A 24,888-nucleotide genomic window follows, 5' to 3' on the forward strand; every position below is an offset into this window, starting at 1 on the left:
AAAGAAGAACAAACAAAACCCAAAGTTAGCAGAAGGAAAGAAATCATAAAGATCAGAGCAGAAATAAATGAAATAGAAAAAAAGAAAACAATAGCAAAGATCAATAAAACTAAAAGCTGGTTCTTTAAGAAGATAAACAAAATTGATAAACCATTAGCCACACGCATCAAGAAAAAGAGGGAGAGGACTCAAATCAATAAAATTAGAAATGAAAAAGGAGAAGTTACAACAGACACCGCAGAAATACAAAGCATCCTAAGAGACTACTACAAGCAACTCTATGCCAATAAAATGGACAACCTGGAAGAAACGGACAAATTCTTAGAAAGGTATAACCTTCCAAGACTGAACCAGGAAGAAACAAAATATAAACAGACCAATCACAAGTAATGAAATTGAAACTGTGATTAAAAATCTTCCAGCAAACAAAAGTCCAGGACCAGATGGCTTCATGTGTGAATTCTATCAAACATTTAGAGAAGAGCTAACACACATCCTTCTCAAACTCTTCCAAAATATTGCAGAGGAAGGAACACTCCCAAACTCATTCTAGGAGGCCACCATCACCCTGATACCAACACCAAAGATACTGCAAAAAAAGAAAATTACAGACCAATATCACTGATGAATATAGATGCAAAAATCCTCAACAAAATACTAGCAAACAGAATCCAACAACACATGAAAAGGATCATACACCACGATCAAGTGGGATTTATTCCACGGATGCAAGGATTCTTCAATATACGCAAATCAATCAATGTGATACACCATATTAACAAACTGAACAATAAAAACCATATGATCATCTCAATAGATGCAGAAAAAGCTTTTGACAAAATTCAACACCCATTTCTGATAAAAACTCTCCAGAAAGTGGGCATAGACGGAACCTACCTCAACATAATAAAGGCCATATATGACAAACCCACAGCAAACATCATTCTCAATGGTGAAAAACTGAAAGCATTTCCTCTAAAATCAGGAGCGAGACAAGGATGTCCACCCTCACCACTATTATTCAACATAGTTTTGGAAGTCCTAGCCACGGCAATCAGAGAAGAAAAAGAAATAAAAGGAATACAAATTGGAAAAGAAGAAGGAAAACCATCACTGTTTGCAGATACATGATACTATACATAGAGAATCCTAAAGATGCCACCAGAAAACTACCAGAGCTAATCAATGAATCTGGTAACATTGCAGGATACAAAATTAATGCACAGAAATGTCTTGCATTCCTATACACTAATGATGAAAAATCTGAAAGAGAAATGAAGGAAACACTCCCATTTACCATTGCAACAAAAAGAATAAAATACCTAGGAATAAACCTACCTAGGGAGACAAAAGACCTGTATGCAGAAAACTATAAGACACTGATGAAAGAAATTAAAGATGATACCAATAGATGGAGAGATATACCATGTTCTTGGATCAATACTGTGTAAATGACTATACTACCCAAAGCAATCTACAGATTCAATGCAATCCCTATCAAATTACCAGTGGCATTTTTTACAGAACTAGAACAAAAAATCTTAAAATTTGTATGGAGACACAAACGACCCCAAATAGCCAAAGCAGTCTTGAGGGAAAAAAACAGAGCTGCAGGAATCAGGCTCCCTGACTTCAGAGTATACTACAAAGCTACAGTAATCAAGACAGTATGGTACTGGCACAAAAACAAATATAGATCAATGGAACAAGATAGAAAGCCCAGAGATAAACCTACACACCTATGGTCAACTAATCTATGACAAAGGAGGCAAGGATATACAATGGAGAAAAGACAGTCTCTTCAATAAGTGGTGCTGGGAAAACTGGATAGCTACATGTAAAATGAAATTAGAACACTCCCTAACACCATACACAAAAATAAACTCAAAATGGATTAGAGACCTAAATGTAAGACCGGACACTATAAAACTCTTAGAGGAAAACATAGGAAGAACACTCTTTGAGATAAATCACAGCAAGATCTTTTTTGATCCACCTCCTAGAGTAATGGAAATAAAAACCAAAATAAACAAATGGGACCTAATGAAATTTAAAAGCTTTCGCAAAGCAAAGGAAACTACAAATTAGATGAAAAGACAATCCTCAGAGTGGGAGAAAATATTTGCAAATGAATCAACGGACAAAGGATTAATGTCCAAAATATATAAACAGCTCATGCAGCTCAATATTAAAAAAACAAACAACCCAGTCCAAAAATGGGCAGAAGTCCTAAATAGACATTTCTGTAAAGAAGACATACAGATGGCCAAGAAGCACATGAAAAGATGCTCAACATCACTAATTATTAGAGAAATGCAAATCAAAACTACAATGAGGTATCACCTCACAGCAGTGAGAATGGCATCATCAGAAAATCTACAAACAACAAATGCTGGAGAGGGTGTGGAGAAAAGGAAACCCTCTTGCACTGTTGGTGGGAATGTAAAATGATACAGCCCCTATGGAGAACAGTACGGAGGTTCCTTAAAAAACTAAAAATAGAATTACCATATGACGCAGCAATCCCACTACTGGGCATATACCCAGAGAAAACCATAATTCAAAAAGACACATGCACCCCAATGTTCACTGCAGCACTATTTACAATAGCCAGGTCATGGAAGCAACCTAAATGCCCATCGACAGACGAATGGATAAAGAAGAAGTGGTACATATATACAATGGAATATTACTCAGCCATAAAAAGGAACACAGTTGAGTCATGTGTTGAGACATGGATGGATCTAGAGACTGTCATACAGAGTGAAGTAAGTCAGAAAAACTAATATCGTATATTAATGCATATATGTGGAACCTAGAAAATGGTACAGATGAACCGGTTTGCAGGGCAGGAATTGAGACACAGAAATAGAGAAAAAAACATATGGACACCAAGAGGGGAAAGCAGCAGGGGGTGGGTGTGGTGGTGGGATGTACTGGGAGATTGGGACTGACATGTATACACAGATGTGTATAAAATGGATGACTCATAAGAACCTACTGTATAAAAAATAAATAAAATAAAAATTTTTTTTAAAATGGGAGAATATATGCAGATAAAGATATCTGAAAGTTTACAGAAAAAAAGTCTAGAAGGAACACACAATACACTTAATACCAATAACCCTTGGTTAGAGGTGGAACAGGGTGAGAAAAGGCAGTGGAGGATATCCTTCACTTTTACTATGTATACTTTGGTATTTGAACTTCTTTTATATTAAGCACATATTTTTTAAAATATAAAGTTGGGAATTCCCTGGTGGTCCAGTGGTTAGGACTCAGTGCCTCTACCGCCAGGGGCCCAGGGTTTGATCCCAGGTCGGGGAACTAAGATCCTGCAAGCCGTGTGGCACAGCCAAAAAAGTAAAATAAGATATAAAGTGATAAAATTACATTAATAAAAATACCCATAAGCTTAAAGTGTAGGTAGAGAAAGACATTAACTAGGGAGGTAAGAAAGTGATCATAGCTTTGTGATGATATCAAAGTCCAGAGCTTCAGTTCTTCGGTTGTCAGGTTGGGTAGAAACCAGAGTCAAATGCACTTGGGTTGTTGATATGTATGTCTGTGTGTGTATGTGTACATACATATTTATGATTTTCTCCCAAACACCTGGGGCCAGATGGTGTTAACCATTACGAAACCAGATGTTTCACCACCTCTGACCATCTTAACTCTGATTAAGTTTGTTTGGCTTAACCTGCTCCAATCTGAAATTCATCTGTGAGATTTTGGGATTGAGTCATGAACACTGGGCAAAACAGAAAAAGAGAAAATGGATAATGACAGCAACCAATCCCTGAGCATATACCTTCCTGCCAGGACCACTTCTGGGTGATTTATGTATATTACCACTAACTCCATAACCCTGCTTGATAGGTGACATACTATACCCACTTTACAAATGAATACAATGCAGCCTCCCAAGCCAGGGGAGGTCATCTGTCCAGGTGGTGTAGCAAGGGAGGTGCTGGGGTGTCAGCCCAGGCTTAATTCCAACCATAGGCAATGTTTTCCCCAGTGCCTCTCAGCTCCTTCAAAACACAGAGAAAGCAGCCTCAATCCTCACCATGTTGGAACTGCTTGGCTATGCCCAAAGTCAGCTGGATAATGGTGCTAAAGATAAGAGAACACTTTGACTTAATATCCTTTCAGAGTTTTTGATAATGTTCCCTAGTTGGCTGAAATCTATATCAGCACTAGGAAAAAGAAAAAAGGAATTGCTAAGCAATTTAAAGTATTTGTCCTCAAAACCCCCTCCCCCCACCACCCACCCCAGCCACATACAAAGACAGATGTGTGTCTTACTCCTAAAATATAGGATTGATGAGATGTGAGCAGGATTATGTCAGAACTTTTATCTGATAATACCTCCCCTTACCTGCTTAAGTCTACCCAGGAAGCCTATCCTGGACCCTTCCCCACCCCACTAGGTGGGGTTAGTCACCAGACCCCCTGCCCCTCCAGTGCCACCATAATTCCTGATGCCTACCTATGCTCCACCATCACACTTTAATCACAAGATATTGCATTCATTGTTTGCCTGTTTTCCTCAGTGGAATGTGGGCAGGCACGTGTAGCATAGGGACCCTGCGGCATTCCTATTTCTAGCCCTAGCAAGTAGCACATTGCCTGGTAGGCCCCAATAAATACTTAAAGAATGAATGAACACAGTTCTAGCCAGGAATGTCCGTTGGAAGGGCAAAGAAAGCAGAAGGGCCCAGCAGAGAAGTGTCTCTTACGGTTTGATAAGAGCAGCTGAAAATAGTCCAATTCTTAGCTTGGGAAGGGAAAGAAATAAAGAAGACGTCTTGTGTAAAACTCCTTTGTATGATACTATAATGGTGGATGCATTTGTCAAAACCAATGAATGTACAACGCAAAGAGTGAAAACTAGTATAAACTACGGTTGATAATGATGAGTCAATATTGGTTCATCCATTGTAACAAAGGCACCACTCTGATACCCATGTTGATGGAAGGGGAGGCTGTGTGGTTAGGAGGGGGGTTATATGGGAATACTGTGCTTTCCACTCAATTTTTCTGTAAATCTAAAACTACTCTAAAAAATTAAGTCTATTAGTATTTTTTTAAAGTAGTAAAATAGATGTCAGCACAAAGAACTGCCACCATGTGATGTTTTATGGCTTTATGAACAACCTTGCTCTTTCTCAAATACAAAAAGAAATAGACCCCATTAAAATAAAGTAGAATAAATCACGCCTATCTATTGAAGATAAAGAAGAATTCTCTCATGGGTATGATGTATTGGCCAAGAGTAGAGCCAGGTAGCAAAGAGAAATGTACTCGAGTGTGTGTGGGAGGGGGAAATGGGGGGAGGAATCAGTGTTCGAAAAGCAAAATTAAAAAATTTTAAACAAACAAAAATTCTAAACACTTTTTCCAAAATAAAGGAGACATGGATTAATTTATTTCTATTATCATCTTTTTCCTTATCCATGGCCCAGATTTGGACTTCTAATATGAAAGATCATAAAAAAATTTGCCAATTCTCAAAAAAAGTTTTGTGTACAGTTCCTACTTTTCACAATAAAAGCACTCCCTGAAATTCCATCATATTATTACTATCACTAACTTTTTTACATTTTACATATTAATTTTTTATATGAATGAGGTGAGGTTTAGGGTTATGGCCCAGGAATCAGTATTAATTAGTATTAATTAATTATAATTAAGTAGAGCAACTACTATAACCATCTCAAAGTTGCACTTGGAATCTTGTCATAGACTCCTGCTCGAGTTGGGTGCTCCACACACAGAAACGTAGATCCAGGGTCCTAGAGGGTAAAGGGACTTCCTCAACGTCATATATTCTTTTTTTTTTTTTAATATAAATTTATTTATTTATTTTTGGCTGCATTGGGTCTTCATTGCTGCGCGCAGGCTTTCTCTAGTTGCGGCGAGCGGGAGCTACTCTTTGTTGCGGTGCGTGGGCTTTTCACTGCGGTGGCTTCTCTTGTTGTGCAGCATGGGCTCTAGGTGTGCGGGCTTCAGTATTTGTGGCACGCAGGCTCAGTAGTTGTGGCTTGCGGGCTCTAGAACGCAGGCTTAGTAGTTGTGGCACACAGGCTTAGTTGCTCCGCAGCATGTGGGATCTTCCCGGCCCAGGGCTCAAACCCGTGTCCCCTGCATTGGCAGGCAGATTCTTAACCACTGCGCCACCAGGAAAGTCCAAGGTCATATATTCTTAACAGAGCCATTTGTGGCAGAGCCAACCAATATGGCCACCATGCCACACCTAAGTGTCCCATATGTGCTTGATTTACTATGTCTCGTGTAAGCCAGTGAACACCTCTATGTTGGAGGCACTAATTTTTAAATAAGTCAAGGTGGCTTAAAAAAGTTACTAACTCGGCAAGGTCACATAGCAGGTCAGCTGGAAGCAGGCCTGTGTGACCTGACCTCAGCCTGGAGGGGTAAAAAGAGTCACAAAGGGCAGAGAGAAGAGGGGCAGTTTGAGGAGGGATTGTCACAGTGCCCAGTCACAGGGAAGGGGGCGTAATTATGGGTTGGCCAATTTCACCCTAGCCCTGTCACTATTACGCAGGATGGATAAGGACGTAAAATTCCTCATGGCTGAGAGTTGCCTTTCCTCTTTTTCCTGCCTCTTTTTGCCTCCCAGAGTCACTTGCTCCAGAGTTGCTGCAACAAGAGTGAAAATATGTGTGCTACTCAGATCGTGCTGCATGCCGAAAGTTGGAGCAGAATAAGGTTCTGTGCATTCTCCCAGGGTAAGGAGAAGGGAGGAGTGGCCAAAGGGGTGGAAGTGGTCAGATGATCTCTCTGTGAAGGAACCATGGCCTAGGGCTTGGAAGACCAGCATTCCTGCTCCTGGCCAGAAGCAGTCGATTATTAGCTACGTGTCCATGTACAAATCACCTCATTTCTCTAAACCTGTTTCCTCAACGATTAAATGAAGATATTAGTATCTGTCCAGAAAGGCTATTGTGATGATTAAAATAGGACAGTGCAGGCAAGGTGACCTCATCACTGTCAATATTACTATCTATTGCAATAATCCCTTCTTATCCCCTCTTGGCTCTCCAGCACCTAGCACCTTAAAAGTTCACAGGAAATAACTTGTTTAATTAATGAGTAAACGTATAAAATGTAGAAACAAGTTAAATGGTTCTTCTACTAAAGATCAAAGCTCAAGAAACATTTCAAACACTACAGCAGTAGCTAAACAACTTACCTATTAACCAGAGTTATTTAGCTAAGAAATTCTCCAAGACTAAAGGGAAGACTTCTCTCTCCCAGACAGTAACTTTATTTTGAATAAGGCTTTTGAACACCTATAATATCCCAGATTTTCTCTAGTTAATCTCAGTAGCTAATGATCTGGGCTTTCTGTGCATTGTTTCATTTTGGACTCAAAAAAAACCATTTGAAGTTGATACTATTACTATATTATATTACATGTATCATATATTATGTTATTTTACAAATACAACTGATATTCAGAATTGAATTGACCAATGCAATAAGCCACATTGCACATAGGAAGAAATAAAGTTTCCAAGCAGGTGTCTCATTTCTCCCAAGGTTACCAGCAGAGCCAGAAGTAGAGAAACCCAGGTAGTTTAACTGTTAAGCCTTAACTGCTATTTGATTCTGTGGGCCTAGGACCAGACCCTCTACCTCCAGTTTAGCCTAACAACTGAGAATCCTCAAAGTTATGAGGCTAAAAAGGCGGCACGGAATATTGATAATCAAACCTTGGGAGTTAATTACATTGTTGCACATGTTTCCCAAAAGAGCAGTGAGCTAATCTTTTGAGTCATTTATGGCCACACTAGACAAGGCATGAGAGACTGTATTATAGCAGTGGCTTGTGTTAGCCAACTGTACAAAAGAGCCTCTATTTCAATCATGGCTCCAAGGCTATGGCGCACAGGCTATAAAACCTCTTGCTCCCGCTTACCTCTGTTCCCATCAAGCCCAGCCTGGCCACTTCTCCTTTCACTTGCACTGGGCAAAGGCCCGAATTCACACACATCATTACCTGGCTGCCAATATAAGCCATCAATAGCATGAGCAGTACAGCCTCTAGTTCTGGAAGAGGGGAGGACAGAGTCACATTTGCTCTCCCCGTTCAATCCATCTTAAAGACCACCGCGACTTCACCTCTTCAAACCAGTCCTGACATCACCTTGAGTTAATAGGAGGGCTTTCTAGACCACCAAATCCCAACCTCCAAATTCATTCATTCACTCAAACTTTGAGAGTATCTCTGCCTGTTCCTGTGTTAAGTGTCAGATACACTGAATTAGGCAACAGGTTGCAGAAGGGAACCCCAAGGAGAAATGGCTACCACTGGAGCATTAAGCAAAGGCATTCTGAGACCACTCACCATTCATTCATTCACTCCCCAGCCTTCCTCCCTGAATTAATGTAATCAGTGTCCACTCTGAAGCACCTGGCTTTCTCCTCTACCTCTTCCAAAGTTCAGCATAAATGCATCTTCAGGGAAGCCTACTGACTCAGCGATGGAGAGAGAGTCTCTCCCTACACCCTGCACATTTCTTTCACTGCACCTATCACATCTCTAAATTCCTTCTTGTGAAGATTTTGGTAGTAAGTAGTTATCTGTCTTACCTATTAGAAAGTAAGTCACATGAGGACGGACACTGTGGATCTGGTTTACCTTAGGCAATGGAATTGAGGAGACTCCCCATTAAATACTTCATGAATATTAGTTACATCCTTTCCTCTATCATCGTTGTACCTTCAGGGCTTTGATCTGATTTCTCCAATTTCTCTGAGTACTCCAATTAAACCTACACATATCTGCTTTATTTGAATACCGATCAACCATCAGCACTTCACAGGACCACCTTTCATTATATTTGTTCTACATGTATGAGTGAAATTTGATTTCCCCTTAGAAACAAGCTCAGGGGTAGAGATTATCTAAGGTTTTTGTTCGTCTGTAATCTTTATATGTTCTAGTATCTCGTCTAGGGCTCAGCATCCTTTAGCCCTTCATACTCAGTACCTTGCTGTGATTGCAAATCACAGACACTAACCTTTCTTGCATCTACTGTGCAGATAAAATTGTGTTTAATAAGCAGTTTTTCCAGGAAACTCAGTAAAGGGAAATAAAAGCCCTTTTGCACACATTTTGGGCCTGTTCATTTTGGAGGTCCTTTTAAACACTTCCAAACATGTCATTTTCCTACATTAAGCAAACTCAGTCCATTTAGGAGAAAAAGGAACAGCAGCCTCCACCAAAATCACCCCAAAATATATGCACATTCTATATTAGGCTCCCTTCCCTCTACTTTCCTGTGCAATGAGAACCATGATAAATTAAGGACAACCACTCTAGGGAAAAATGGTCTCACTGCTGCTTGAGCTCTCGATAACCTTCAGCATTCAACACTCTTCCCATTTAAAATCCTCACGGGAGCCTGTTGATGGAGCCAAGGTTTTTGAGCCTCACAGGACTGTGGTAGTGACTTCAGGTGCTGGTCTAAGGAGTGCTGGTGGCCTCCCACACGCCAGTCCCAGAGGCCACATCTGCTCCTGTACCTACTGCTGGCACCTGCATCCTTTATCATGTCAGCAGTGCCACTTGATCACATGTGCCTGTTTTCTGTAATTAAATCACTCAGCGAACCCATTCCCTTTGTCTGGGATTCTGAAACCACCTAAGACGCAACATGGGTTACTGATCTTATTACCAAATCTCCCCAGTACAGACTACAAAATGTGAGTGTGGTTTCTGGCAACGTTTGCATTGATCCTGAAAAAATCAATGGGTATTGAAAATTTATGTTCACAACACTTTCTTCATGAACATGGAGCCTAGAAGCAATAGGTGATTAATTCCCACACAGTAAATGCAGGGAGGGTTTTCAGTCACTAAAAGAATTCATCAAAATGTTTACTGAGTAATGCAAAGATGAAACACACTTAATATTTCAGAAAAATTGCAGTTAAGCCGAGGAGCTTGGATTTGGACCAAAAATGGCAGAAAGAAAGTATACAAATGGAAAAAAAAACGTATATAAATAGAGTTAACTCTAATGAATGGTTTATTGGAAACCCTCAGAGCATTTTTCAAAAGGACTTAACAGATTCTATTGTAATAAGACATAGTGAAGAGGAAATGGTTTAAAAGATATCATCAATCTTTTATTTAACTAAGCACTTGCCCTTCATTTTGAAGGAAATGATACAATTTCAAATCGGAACCTCCTTCTCAAGAAGTGGTGTGAGAACATAACATTGATTTAACATACAATCTTCAACAAAAGTAAAGTTTACACAATTCACTAGGAAATAAAATACATATGAAATTTATCAAGTTAGTCAATGTAATTCTCCATGGGTCACAAGTATCGTTAAGAACAAAACATAATGAAAAGCTGAATAAACCAGTCAAGTTTATAGTTACCCTGATTTAAAAAAAAAAAAAATTCACAAATAAAATGTAACTTTCCAAACAAATCCTTTCAATGACGATGATCACACTAGATTTTAATTTACAAAAAAACAACGGTTAGACAATCACAGAATATCAAGAGTCTTCAACACAGTGGATTCCATTCTGTTAAGAGAAAAAAAATAGAAAACAAGTAATCCTTAAATCTTCTTCACTCTCCATAGCATATGTTGTAGAAAATTAAAGTTTTGCTTCCAAAAATATGTTTCCATGTGGTTATGGTGTTGTCGACTGGTGCTATTAGGGCCAGAAGCAGCAAAGACATGAGAAATTTAACTACTGAAGTGTCATTTTTCATAAAAACTAAAAATTTCCTTAAGGGTCTGGAGTAAAGTCTTCTGCTAGGCTTGTTAGTGCTATAAAGTCATTTTAAATGAAATGTGGAGTAAAACTACAAAAAGTATGAGTTCTTTCAATATAAAAAGTTGTGTAGCTGAAGTTGTAGGCTCCTTTGCCATACATAAGCAGTCTCAATAAAATACTTGCTCAAGTAAGAAAATATAATTTGTCTGATTACATTTAGCATCCGTTCCAGTTGGGTGTCCTGCTTATCCCTGCCAGAGTTTCTAAAGAACATCAGAATCAATATTCCTTGCCTTCAAAAAGCATCCGTAATTCACAGTACAAAACAGTTCTAGAGTCTTAGTCCTAAGGAGAAACAAAAATTATTAAATATATATATATATTTTAAAGTGCCAGATGTAGCCATTGCCTGGACATTAAAAACTCTTATCCACAACACTGCCATCTTCAAGAAAGATGCCAACAGCTGATTCAGTCCCCTTTCCTTGCAACCTTCAGTGGCTGGTTGGTGCTTTACTTTAAGCATGATGACCCTAATAAAACTTCCAACAGAATCACTGTTCCGAAGCATTACGTACTTCACATCTCTGGTACCCTGTAAAAACACGTGATAAAGCAGCATCTGGAGTAGATCTTTCCTCTTCTAGATCATTTTCAAGCCCTGTTATCAAAAACCTCTTCTCTAGAGGGAGAATGCTACTATTGATATAGATTTTATAGGAGTTCTTCCTTCAAGTTGAGATTTCTCACAAAGCTGTTTGTAACAGAGTCACTGCTGTCCCTCGGTGTGACCAATGACATTCACTTTCCATTGAGGGGTGAAGGAGGGAGACAGAGACCGGGCAGTGGAAAAGAGCTGGCTGGCTAGCCCAGAGCTGCTAGACAGTGCTGCTCTGTTCTTCTCTCTTGTTGTCTGCACAATGTCATTACATTCAACTTTCCCTTGTTTGTGTTAAACATAAAAGACAATCCAAATCTAGAAGGCTCTCCTAAATGTCTTTACCCACGTTTACCTTGCTCCGCTTTTCCACGAGCAAAAGAATACAAACACAAAGCTGCAAGATTATTAAACAAGAAAACTAGATCAACATTTCCAACAGGAGACTGACAGTTCTCCAAATTCCTGGACCAGGGCTAAGTGTGGTTCATCTTTAACAGTGACAGGACCTGTTTGGGGATTCCTGTGAAAACAGGGAACATAGCTAATGCCCTTGTAATGAAATAATTTCATGTTGAGGTGCTATAAAGGCCTAGGCTTTTAAAAATTATGGCCTCAAATTCCCAAGTTTAAAAAAAGTATGTGTACAAGGAAATCCTTCAAGTTTTGTTGCCTTGATGTAAAGATCTCCAGGCAGGAGGCCTGAGATGGCCACCACTGTAGAACACTCAAGTATGAGTCTACTCCAGCTGTAAGAATTGGGTCACAAAATGACTTGTTCAGTGTAACCTATAATGATTCCCAAAAGAAAAAAAAGAAACTTTACTCAACTTTTAAGACAGCATTAGCAATGCCAATGCGCAGCAGAGAAGGATTCTGAAATCAAGGGCACACATCATTAAAGAGCTCACATGAAAACAAAGGACAGATTGTACACATTTTTTAAAGCCTCAGAGTAAAGCAAACACAGCAGCAGATTCAAATAGTATCAGCCATACTGCTTCGGACAGATCCCACAATCACCAATCCATGCTTTAGGACTGTCACCAGATCTGGCGCTGACTACACCAGGTTGCATTTATTTATGATTGCTGTCACCCCTCTTCATTGAGAAAGCATTCTGAAGGGCTGTTCTCCAAGCGACAAGAAAACTGCAGCAATATAACAAGACTTTACATCTTGAATTAAATTGCATCGAGTGTGGCTAGCAAAATAAACAACTACCACTGAAATATGCCTCAAGCCTAAGATTTTACCACCAGCAAAACAAAACTGAGTGAGGGGGATGAGGCAGTGAAGGAAAAAAAAAATTCACAGGACCACCACACCAAAGCCTTAAATTAAAAAAAAAAAAAAGTTACCTTCTCTATTCAGGAAGAGAGTCAGGTGGGGGAATGGACAGGAAACTGATTCCTGCCAGGGCAACCCTGTTTGGCTGTTTCTGTAGTGGATACCTTATGGGGTGGCAGCAGCCAACCTCCTGTGTGACCTGGCGATGAACACGGCCAAGCAGGCTTAATTAGATCAGAGACACAAAGGGCTATTCCCTCCTTTGATAACAAATACCGCAGCTGTAAGTGCCTACAATAGCAAGCGAGAAACAAAGGCAGCAAAACAGAACCAAAATTGAATCCTTCCTTTAGCTGGCCCTGACAATGATTTACATGTAACCTGGGAAGTGGCGAAGGCCCAGGAGACTCAGCTGGAAGCCAGCTCCAGAAGACAAATCGCTTGGAGATGGGGAGAGGGAAAGTAGCAAAATCTTTGTTTTGTAGCCCAAGTTTACTCAACTATTTGTTACACTTCACAGGGGGCTGCTTGATTTCAGTCTGCGGCTCCCAGACCTGGTCCTGGTTTTACCAGCCTTGCACCCCAGGAAAACCACAAGATAAATCACCCCAGCTTCCCGGATCCCTCACACTGCTCTTTGGAGGTAGCACCACCACAAACCTGCTCTGGCTTTACTACAGGGCATCCTCCGAGCCCATGGTAGGAGGGGAAGCGGGCGGAAGGCAACAGCAGGCATTGGTACTCCGAACTTTTCTCCACCCCTAAGTGCATAAGAAGCGTCGATATTTGGACCCAAGTCCAGCAGGGATTAAGTGTGTGGCAAGTCCACAGTGTGCCTCACCCCGGGAAAGGAAAACAGATTGAGCCGGCGGGCAAGAAGCCGAGAAGCGCCCCCGGCCAAAGTGCTCCTACCTGCTCCCTCTTCCTCCTCCGTCCAAGATAACAAACTCAAGCCACAGCTGGCTGCGCTTTTCGCCAACTCTCCGTTTTCCAAACGGCCCAGGAGCCCAGAAGGGGCCCAGAAGGTGGTGGAGGAGGGAGTGAGAGGAGGGAGGGGGCAGCGACTGCTACAACAGCTCCCTCACATAGCTCCGCTCTCAACTCGCCGGTCAGTGAACCACCGCCTCTCGGTCCCCCTCCTCCCGGGCGGGCGCGGGGGGGCGCCCGGGAGGCGGCGTAGTCCGCGCGGCGTCGCTGTCGCCTACGTCCGGCTCGGCGGGGTGCAGGTGCGTGGCGAGCTCCTGCAGCACCGCGGCGCGCCCGATCTGGTCGTTGCGCCGCTTCTCCATGATCAGGTCCTCCAGGCTCTGGAACTCGAGCGTGTGGCTACGCTGCGCAGAGAGCTGGATCTGCAGCCGGTAGGGCTGCTTACCGATGCGCAGCTCGCCGCCGATCTTGAATTCGCGCTTGCCGTAGCGGCACCAGGCGGCGAAGCTCTCCGAGTTGCGCCAGCTCAGCTCGCGCTCCTTGGCGCCCACGTGCGCCAGCGCGTTGCGCACCACGGCGCTGGGGCTCAGCGGCTTGTAGCGGTATAGATCGTTTACCACGCGGCCGCGCCGGCCCTGGCTCGCGTCCGTCAGGAAGCTGTTGCTCACCTCCAGCCGGTGCAAATGCACCACCTGGAAGTTGCCCACGTATACAGCCCAGTGCGGGTACTGCGCCTGCGACACGAACTCCACCAGGTCGCCAGGCCTGCACTTGTTGAGCAGGTTCTCGGGCGTGTAAGTGCTCAGGGCCGCGGAGCCCGGCGCGAAGCTTTTCTGGTAGATGCACTCGTCGCGGTAGAACACAGAGCACTCCACCTCGTGCAGCCGCGGGTCATAGGGCTGCGGCGAGGGCAGCGTCAGCCCATCCCCGCCGTCGGGCAAACCGCCGCCACCGCCATCCGGCCCCTGGGGCGGCGGCTGCGGCTCCACGTCCTCGTCGTCATTGGAGAAGATGTAGGAGACCCCGATGCGGGGCCCGTCGTCCCGGTCCACGCCCGTTGGGTCGGCAGTGGGAACTTCCTTATAACTTAGGTGGGTCAGTTTCTCCACCTGGTTGCCCATCACGCTGCGGACACACGTTCACACCGCCGTGAGAGGAGAAAGCGAAACCACCACTAGGGTCATTGGCACAGGTCCCCGGACAGGGGCCCAGACCACCTGTTGGGAGAGGAAGGCAAGGAAGCCATGTAGGAGCCCTTCCGTGAAACGTGCGATTTGTTCTTAAGAGGAGGAAGAAAGGTTGGGAGCCGGGCACCTGGAGCCATTTTACGGGGAGTCTCAGATGTGGCGAGCTTTTCCTCACTTTTCCGCCTCCAGGGTCACGGTCGCAGGAGGCCGGGCAACTCCAGCTCTCCCCCGCCCCCATCCCTTCACCTCGCCCAGGCAAAAGCCCATTGCATCAGCGACTCCTACCGCTTCCGCCAGCGCCCTACCTGCCAATCCCAAGCAGGAGGGAGAAAGGAAAAGAAACTTTAATTCCCCTTTCCTAGCCCCCTCCTTTCACCTCAGGGTCCTAAGTTAGCCCCAGAGACGCCCCCCCATCCATCGCTGAGGAAACCGGCTAGGACCCCGCAGCGCGGCCCGGGCAGGTGAACCGCCCTACCTGGCTCACCTGCGGCGCTTTCTCCTCCCGTCTTGCCCGCCCCTCCCCCCGCGCGCCCGCCCTCTAGCTCGGGTTACCTGCGCAAACTCACCCGCCTAGAGGTGGAGGCCGTGGGGAATTGGGAGGGGCCCCCCGCCGCACCCTGAGACTTCTAGGGCGAGTTTGCAGGTGTGGGGTCCGCGGTCTCTCCTCTCCGGGCGCCAGCGGCTGCGAGGCTGGGCAGGGGGGAGCAGCGCATGTCTTGCCACCGCGGCTACGCAGCGCCTCAAGACTTGAAGGTGGGGAGCGCCGCCTCTTCACACAGCACCCCTTCCCTCCGCCTGAGGCCGCTTTTCCCCTTCAACCTGTTCTTGGGGGAGGTGGGGCTCTCTAGAAGGAGGAGAAGGAAGCAGCCCTGGTGCCCCGCGGCGGCAGCTGCCGCACGGGCCGGGCGAGCAACAAGCGCCGGAGCGGGAGAGACGGAATTGTAGATCCGGCTCCAGGCTCCCAAGGCGGGAGAGCAGCCCCTGGCATTTAAAGACACAGGCGCTCGCTCCCGGAGCCCGGGTCTTTCCTGCACGGCGCTGAGCCTCAGGCATCCCCGCCTCCGCCCCGCCCACACGGGCCACGGGGCTCCGCCCAGACCACGCCCCCGCTCCGGAGCGGGTTTAAATCCCGCCGGTAAATAACCGACGCGCCGACTGGACCGGCGGTCTTCGCGCGTAACCAGTAGGATCCCTGCTTACCTTCTTAGAGCGAGACCTTGTTGTGGAGTCCTCGCTGCTTGCTCAGGTCGTATCTTTCGGAGCTGTGAGCTTTAAAATGGAGTTGGAAAGCAAACGCCACCTGCCAGTGTAGAAAGGAGAGAGGGATTAAGAGTTTGGTATTTGTTCCGTTTCCCCTTCGCCTCTTCATCCCCAGAGTACCTGGAGAGGGAGGAACAGTCGTTAGAAAGCAAACAAACTTTTGCTTCTTTCTTTTCTTTCCTAGAACCGATTTCTTGCCAAAGGTCACAGAAGAGAATTTTGTACTAGGACAGCTGGAGAAGTGCTTCCGTTTAGAGGTATTACCAGAATAAGCCCTGTGAAACTTTAAGATAGAAAAAGAAAAAAAAATTTCACAGAAAGGAAACAGTATAAAACAGAATGAAGACGTAGTTACTGACTTGGTTCCAAGACCCGGGCTCTTAATAATATCCCTCGAAGTTAGTACAAAGTTGATTTCATAACCTCCAGTGTTGTTTTGAGAGTTACCAGTTCATACATGGGATAGTGAAAGAAAGCATTCAGCTCTGCTTGTTTATTTTGGGGGTAGAGGATGTAGGAATTGCCTAATTGGCTTTAAGAACATATTAGCAGAGGCCCTCGGTGGATATATTTCCTTCCTGCTGACTTACAGAAGGAAGTGACAGGAGAATAATAGTATTGCCTATTAACCTCCACTACAAGAGGACAGTTCCTCCCTCTCCCCTCTATGTTGGTTTTGTTTCTTGTACCTAAGATGGAAGCTACCAAAGTGGTTTTTCTTATTTTTATTTTTTTATTTTTTAAATAATGGATTGGAGTCGGGGTGGAGGGATGACAATAAACAAGCTTAGACTTTCACTGGAACACTGGAACACCCAAAGTAATTCTTGGTGGAATTAAGAATGCAACTGAAGACCTCCTCTACCCTGTTTTCCATCACTGTTTCTTTTGACTCAGTTTTTCCAGGTAACACTATTATTCAGTGTGTGTACCGACCAGTGGAAACAGGAATATACTAACACCACTGTGATCCTTTTTAGTTTGAGGGGAAAAAAAAGAAATTAATCTACTTACATACTTTTGAGCCCCAACAATCAATATTGGCAGGGCTGTGATGGAAGTTAGTCCTTCAGCAAGTCTAAGATCACAGTATAAGTTAGACCAAAAAGAGACTTCTGTATGTCTGCTGTATAGATTAAGTATTTTCCGACCAGCCTCAGGCATGTGTGACCAGATGAGTCTCCTCCCTGGACTTTTTGATAACACGTGCTCTGGAAGCTGCTGTTTTACTTGACTAGTATTTGCCACTAGCATGCGAGCTCACGTAGATGCCCATTTTACAGGGAGGGAGGGGGTTTAGACTGAGAGAGGCAATGGCAAGTCATCCCATGTCTGTTAGACTGGGGAACCTCTGCTACCATCAGCTGTTGTAGGCCACTTTGCCCCTAGGTGGTACTGGCTAGTTTGCCTGGTGATGGGGGAATCCATAGAAGGACACAGTAGTATGACAGTTTGCTGCCAGCACTCTGAGGCACAGATCTAATGAGTAAGGAAACAACACCTTGTTGTCCAGGTGTCTAGCCTATTGCCTTGATGAGCTCTGTTCAGGTACACGGTTGTGGCTCAACAACAGTTCTTGAACTGACCAACTATAAAGTCTCAGAGGGAACAGGCTCTGAGTCTTTTATATCCCAATGCCTGGCACTCAGTAAGTGCTCGATAAATGCTTGATGGACGCTTTAGGGGAATTCTTGGACATATCAATAGCCTGTCTCCTCTGTAACTTCTTCCATGAATGCCTGTTTAGGGCCCAGCCTCCATCTGATCCCCCAGGGCTCTTGGTCATAGGTTACAGAATGGCTCCCAAACATGCTTTGCTCATCTCAAATGCTTGTTTAATAAATTTAAATTAACTGTCAATAATTTGGAGACTTGGGAAATCTCACATAAAAATTCAGATTTTCAGATTCACTTGAAAGTGCTAATGTATGAGACCATGGGGCCCACGTTCCAGGATGGCAACAAAAAGCTAGAGCTGAGCAGTGGTTGCCTTGGAGATGAGATGTAGCCTCCAGTTGGCCCCAGTCCCTGTCCTACCCACCTCACCTACTAGTTCCTTGACTGGCCCTGGGAGCCTCTGTGTTGGCCACCTCTGCCATCAAATTTCTACATTATACATTGTATCACTTGATTATATGTAAGTCAGCACTTGATCACATAGCATCTGGTATTATTCTTTAATTCATATATTTAAAATGTCTTCTAAAGAGAGCTTGATTCACAACTTCTTTATCCATTCATCTGTCAATGGACATTTCGGTTGTTTCCATGACCTGGCTATCGTAAATAGTGCTGCAATGAACAGTGGGGTGCGTGTGTCTTTTTAAATTACAGTTTTCTCAGGGTATATGCCCAGTAGTGGGATTGCTGGGTCATATGGTAGTTCTGTTTTTAGTTTTTTAAGGAACCTCCATACTGTTCTCCAAAGTGGTTGTATCAATTTACATTCCCACCAACAGTGCAAGAGGGTTCCCTTCTCTCCACACCCTCTCCAGCATTTATTGTTTGTAGATTTTTTTTTGATGATGGCCATTCTGACCGGTGTGAGGTGATACCTCATGGTGGTACATATATACAATGGAATATTACTCAGCCATAAAAAGGAACGAAATTGGGTCATTTGTAGAGATGTGGATGGACCTAGAGTCTGTCATACAGAGTGAAGTAAGTCAGAAAGAGAAAAACAAATATTGTCGAGTAATATTCCACTGTATATATGTACCACATTTTCTTTATCCATTCGTCTGTCGATGGGCATTTAGGTTGCTTCCATGACCTGGCTATTGTAAATAGTGCTGCAATGAACATTGTGGTGCATGTGTCTTTTTGAATTATGGTTTTCTCAGGGTATATGCCCAGTAGTGGGATAGCTGGGCCATATGGTAGTTCTATTTTTAGTTTTTTAAGAAACCTCCATACTGTTCTCCAAAGTGGTTGTATCAATTTACATTCCCATCAGCAGTGTAAGAGGGTTCCCTTTTCTCCACACCCTCTCCAGCATTTATTGTTTGTAGATTTTTTTTTTTGACGATGGCCATTCTGACCCGTGTGAGGTGATACCTCATGGTGGTACATATATACAATGGAATATTACTCAGCCATAAAAAGGAATGAAATTGGGTCATTTGTAGAGACATGGATGGACCTAGAGACTGTCATACATAGTGAAGTAAGTCAGAAAGAGAAAAACAAATACCGTATGCTAACACATACATATGGAATCTTAAAAAGCAGTACTGATGAACCTAGTGGTAGGGCAAAAATAAAGACACAGACGTAGAGAACGGACTTGAGGACACAGCGGGGGAAAGGGAAGCTGAGATGAAGTGAGAGAGTAGCATTGACATATATACACCACCAAATGTAAGATGGATGGCTAGTGGGAAGCAGCTGCATAGCACAGGGAGATCAGCTCGGTGCTTTGTGACCACCTAGAGGGATGGGATAGGGAGGGTGGGAGGGAGACGCAAGAGGGAGGGGATATGGGGATATATGTATATGTATAGCTGATTCACTTTGTTGTACAGCAGAAACTAACACAACATTGTAAAGCAATTATACTCCAGTAAAGATGGGGGAAAAAAAAGAAAAACAAATATTGTATATTAACACATATATGTGGAATCTAGAAAAATAGTATAGAGGAACCTATTTCCAGGGCAGGAATAGAGATGCAGATGTAGAGAACAGATGTGTGAACTCCTGGGTGGGGGGGAAGGGGAGGGTGGGATGAATTGCAAGATTAGGTTTGACATAAATACACTACCATGTGTAAAATAGATAGCTAGTGGGAACCTGCAGTATAGCACAGGGAGCTCAGTTCGGTGTTCTGTGATGACCTAGATGGGCGGGATGGGGGGTATGCGAGGGAGGTCCAAGAGGGAGGGGATATATGTATACATATAGCTGATTCACTTCGTTGTGCAGCAGAAACTAACACAACATTGTAAAACAATTACACTCCAATAAAAAAATAATAGTAAAGAGAACTTGTTTCAAAATATATTTCTTGAAGACCTACTAGGTACCTGTTAGTCTTAAACACCACACATTTATTCTACAAGTACAACAGGCACTATGTTAGGTTTTGTAGGTATTCATGTCCCCATGAAATATATAGACTCCTTAAGACAGTGTGACATGTCCTACAGGAAGGGAAAGTAGAGGATGCTGAGGGGAAGTTTCAAGACATGTAGATACAAAGGTGAATGTTAAAGTGCCTGCCATCAGGGGCTTGGACTAGGGTGACACAACCCTAAAATTAACAATGACATCTACCATTGAGTGAGCTCCTAATTCTGTTATAAAAGACAATTAAGTTTAGAGAGGCTAAGTGACTTCTTCCAGCTGGTAAGATCTCACAGGTCTGCTTGACTTCAAGGCCTGTGCTCATAACCAATTTGTTTTAAATAGAGACAAATACATTCTTCAATATTTAACAAATATTTGAGTGTCTGGCTTTACTGGGCTCCAGAGATAAAAAGCCACAGACTCAGTAGACAAAGTCCTTTCTCTTAATGGCTTTTATGTGTTGACAGGAGGAGACAATTGACAGGTTTAAGTAACTGTATATCCCTTTCTGAGAGTGATAAGGGCCATAAAGAAATAGACTAGCGTAATGGGGTTGAATAACTGTGGCTACAGAGGGTGGCAGGGGTGAGGTGGCCTACTTTGGATAAAATGGTCAGAGATGGGCTCCTAAAGAAGTGAAACTTGGGCTGAGACTTGAAGGATGAGAAGGAGGTGGCCTTGGCATTCCCTCCACAGGGAACACCAAGAGCAAAGGCCTAGGGTGAGAAGGAATTGGAGTGTTTAGGAAAAAGGGGGGATAAAAGGTTACGACTAGAGCACAGTCAGTGAGAAGGTATGTGATAAGGCGGTGCAGTTAGAGCCATGGGAAAGCTTTGGGGGTTTAGGGTTGTCACTCTGGCTGCCCTGTGGGAAATGGACTGTAAAGGGATGAGAGAGGAAGCAGGTCCTATAAATGACCAGGCCATGGGGAGGAAAGGCCTTCCCTGCAGATGGAGCCTCGTGAACAAAGGATAAAGCCACCAAGGCACCTTCCCTGAGAGCAGCCATTAGATTCAATTCAAACGTTAGATTTGAATTCTCAGCCATACTGTAGCTTTGTCCTCCCCCAGCAGTGACCCAGGTGTCACATTCCACACACCTCCTTGGAGGAGGCACTCAATAAAAACAAGTTGTGTTGAATGCCAGTTAATTACTCTCACAGTATTCCTGTCCAGAGCAGAGGGGAATAATCGAGAATAGATGTTTCTACCTGACAAGGCATTGGCCCCCGACTCTGCAGGTGTAGTGGAGATCTCGGTTTAAATGGCTCGACCCAAGAATGTACAAAACAGGAGCAGGAGGGCAGAATTATCTGCTTAGGCAGTCTGGAACTCTGCCTGTTCCCAGGGCCGGGCCCCAGGCTCACGGCAACGGCAGATAGCTGAGTGAGTTTGCTGGAAAACAGGTTCCTCCACAACTTCCTTATGTTGGGAAACCTCCAGACTTCCCCGTGCCTGTTACCCACAGCTGGAGTTCTGTTGAGACATAGAAAGTGAGTGGTAGCAGAATGAAAACACATGACCTGGGTTGGCGTCTTGTTTGCCAGGTTCATGACCTTGGAGCCGTCTCTTACTTGCTCTGGGCCTCCTTTTCCAAACTCTAAAGTGGGGCTCATGATCCTATTTGCCTCACTTGGGAATCGTCACATGAGACAGTGTATGTGGAAGCACCTCGAAAATCCTAAAGACTGTGTAGATGCCACGTGTTATTTACACCTACCAAACCCTAGGTTAGGGCCGTGTTAGAGCCAGATGATGATTTTAATATGCGGAGCCAAAGAATAACCATTTGTTACGGGCATCAGCTTACTAAATCTCCATACCAATCCTGTTTCTTTACATTTCCCAGATAAGAATACAAAGGCTCAGGAGTATGAATCTTATGGATTATAAGTGGGAGAAGCTGGATTCAAATCCAAATCTGGCTGGCTCCAAGTCCATACTTTTCACGCCATGTCAAGCTGCGTCAGGAGTACCAGCATGTGTGTTGTTCATCCAGACACTGGCCAGTCTGAGGACCAGGGGGCTGCTTTGTCTTCTGGATGTAGAGTGACCAACTTGTCACAGTTTGCCCAGGACGATCCTGGTTTCACACTGAAAGTCCCATGTCCTAGGCAAACTGGGACACTTGGCTGCCCTACCTTGGTGGCTCCCTATCCTGGTCATTGCTTTTTCTGCCCCTGAGCGGATTGGGGATATTGCTGGGGGTGGAGCACGGAAGGAGGAAGGGAGAAAGGAGAGTCAGGTGTTCTAGTCCAGACCTCACTCTCATAAAGGGTCGCCATCTCCAGGCGAGGTTATGCATACAGCAGCAGCTACGCAAACTGGGTTATCCAGTAAAAGAGACAATAAATATTACATGCTTTTGGCATTCATTCTTTTTTTTTTTTCTTTTTTACTTGGATTCTTTCCAGGAGGTGAGGGCTGGGCCTGTCTCTCCTTTGAGAGGACTGGCCTGCAGCTGCTCCCTCTCTCTTCGCCCTCCCAGCCTGTCTTGGGCTTTAAAACCTGCAGAAACAGTTTTGCACTTTGGCTGAATGATTCCTTCATCTTCAGATTAAGGAAGGCAGCACAGAGGCTGCCGAGTGTCATCCTTTTCCTTGGCTTCTGCATTTTATTTCCTTTTCCCCTCAGATCCCCAGAACAGGCTCTCTCAAGCAGGCTGGGCAAGAGCTAGTCTGCCCTGTGGTTTGGGATGTGGAGGAGATGCCCTGAGAAGTGGTCTGGGGCTGTCACCCACCCCAGACCTTCAGCTCTCCATGCATTAATCCTGTGCCTAAACTGTGAGGAAGCTTTTAACCCTTTCCTGGAAGAGGGCTCACCAGTTGGAAAATACCGAGGCTTGTGCCTCCTGGAAGCTGGCTGTTTTAGGAGGCCCCTGACATTATATTGTTGATGTTGAACCGGAGTTTGATTTGTGCCCGGGAGTCTGAGCTTGTAGCTGGGCTCCTGCAGAAGCCTCATGAAAGATGCATTTCACCAGGTGGTTCCAGGGGAGAGACTAGCTTAAATTACAGCTCTGCAAATCCAAATATTGGCATATCTGCAAATCCAAATGTAGGGATTTCAAAAAAAAAATCTAAATTCTAACAATCTTATTTTGCACTTCTTGTGCAAGAAGGGGAGGATGAGCTATTCAGAGAAGAGACAAGGCTGTCAATAACGAGAGAAGCTTCGACAGAGCAAACCCAACGTCCTTTTCTTTCCTTGGCCATTCTTCATGCTTCCAGGGAAGAAGAGCTCCGACAAGAGAGAGGAAGACAGTGTTTGTTCAGTGCAGCTTTCTGCAGGACAGATTAGGGGGACCACCCACCCAGTAACTGGGGCATTGGGCTCACTAAATCTGGTTGGTCAATTTCTGCCTGCTTTCCCCAAACCACTTCTAGGCCTGGGGCCAAGGGATCCTGATGAAGGACTCACCTCCCTATAGTCTATTCACAACACAGCAGCCCCCAGCAATCCTGTGAGACAGCGAGCCTAGCCAGGTCTGCTCAAAACTCTCCTATGGCTCCCTGTCTCCCTTGGAGAAAAGCCAAAGTCATGAAGCCAAATCCGGCCTCTTACCCGGACACCAAATTAAATCTCGGAGACAGAGTTTTGGGTGAAGTAGAGAAGAATTAGCTTCATTGCTTTGCCAGGCAAAGGGGGTCACAGCAGACTAACGCCCTCGAAACTGTGTGTCCCAACCCAGAGAGGGTAGTGAGGAGTTTTATAGGAATGGTTCAAAGAGGGTGTAATCAGCTGGTGGACATTCTCCTGATGGTTTGGTGGTGAGGTTAGCGGGAGTCGGCATCATCAGCCTTCTGGTTCCAACCAGTCTGGGGTCTCCGTGCTTGTGGGCAGCAGACTGTCCTTAACCATTAACTGTTAACTTCTCCCACTTGGTGGGGGTTTCAGTATCTGCAAAACAGCTCAAAGATGTTGTTGTGTGTATCCCTTGATGGGGAACCAGGACCTCGTCCCAAGGCTGCACTATGGTTTCTCTTGACTGTTTGTTCCTCCCCTGTCTCTGCATCCCCTCCTTTCCCTAATTAACAACTACTTGAACCTGCCCATTGGAACTCAGGGAGGGTCATGGAGGCTGAATAAAGCCTGTTTCCTGTCATCAAAGAAATGGGGGACACACAAAGGCTTTGTGCCCAGGAGCCCCACAGGGTCCTGCTCGGTATCAGTCCCTAAAATAGCCCCACAGCCCTGCCTGCCTCCTTCATTACCCGTCTGATGCCCCATCGCTCACACCTCCAGATGCACTGTCCCCTTGCTCTTCCTCCCCCGTGGTTGGCATGCTTCTCCCCCATGTCCTCAACATTTGCTGTTCCTTCTGCCTGGAACGCTTTTCCCCCAGGTATCTTCATGGTGTGCTCTTTAGTCTTGACTCAGATGCTAGCTTCTTGGTGAGCTTTCCCCAACAGCCCTATTTAAAATTTCAAATGTCCTCCCATACATACTGTCAACTGAAAAAGAAAAATGCACAACCTAAAAGTTGAGAATTATGTTTTATTCCTCAGGCTTGCTGAGAACTTACGTCTGGGAGGCTAGCTCTGAGGGACGGCTACAAAAATGGTTAAGGAAGAGCCAAGATAGAAAGGAGCTTTTGCAACAAAAACCAGGTAGTCAGACCATCAAAAGATTACTGTTAATTAAAGAAAAACCAGACATCTCAAATTAATGAATTTAGCATTTTCCTATGTATGAGAAGATGCAAGAGTCTGGGCTCATTGA

At 44.4% G+C, this 24,888-nt stretch overlaps 1 protein-coding gene across 2 annotated transcripts; it reads right to left on the reverse strand.

The window, feature by feature from the left end:
- Positions 1–10,139: 10,139 nt before the first annotated feature.
- On the reverse strand, positions 10,140–15,343 carry LRATD2 (LRAT domain containing 2). Of its 2 annotated transcripts, none has more exons than XM_068525859.1 (2): positions 15,312–15,343; positions 10,140–14,866 (listed from the first exon to the last, which is right to left on the reverse strand). In XM_068525859.1, exon 2 carries the CDS (start codon positions 14,768–14,770, stop codon positions 13,832–13,834), a length of 939 nt encoding a protein of 312 aa, XP_068381960.1. In that variant the 5' UTR covers positions 14,771–14,866; positions 15,312–15,343; the 3' UTR covers positions 10,140–13,831. The 2 variants fall into 2 exon arrangements, with proteins under 2 accessions (XP_068381960.1, XP_068381959.1); XM_068525858.1 differs by lacking the exon at positions 15,312–15,343 and adding an exon at positions 14,964–15,220.
- Between the last annotated feature and the right edge of the window lie 9,545 nt (positions 15,344–24,888).

Source organism: Eschrichtius robustus, chromosome 17 (assembly GCF_028021215.1).
Source record: "Eschrichtius robustus isolate mEscRob2 chromosome 17, mEscRob2.pri, whole genome shotgun sequence".
In the NCBI taxonomy this organism is placed as follows: Eukaryota; Metazoa; Chordata; class Mammalia; order Artiodactyla; family Eschrichtiidae; genus Eschrichtius; species Eschrichtius robustus.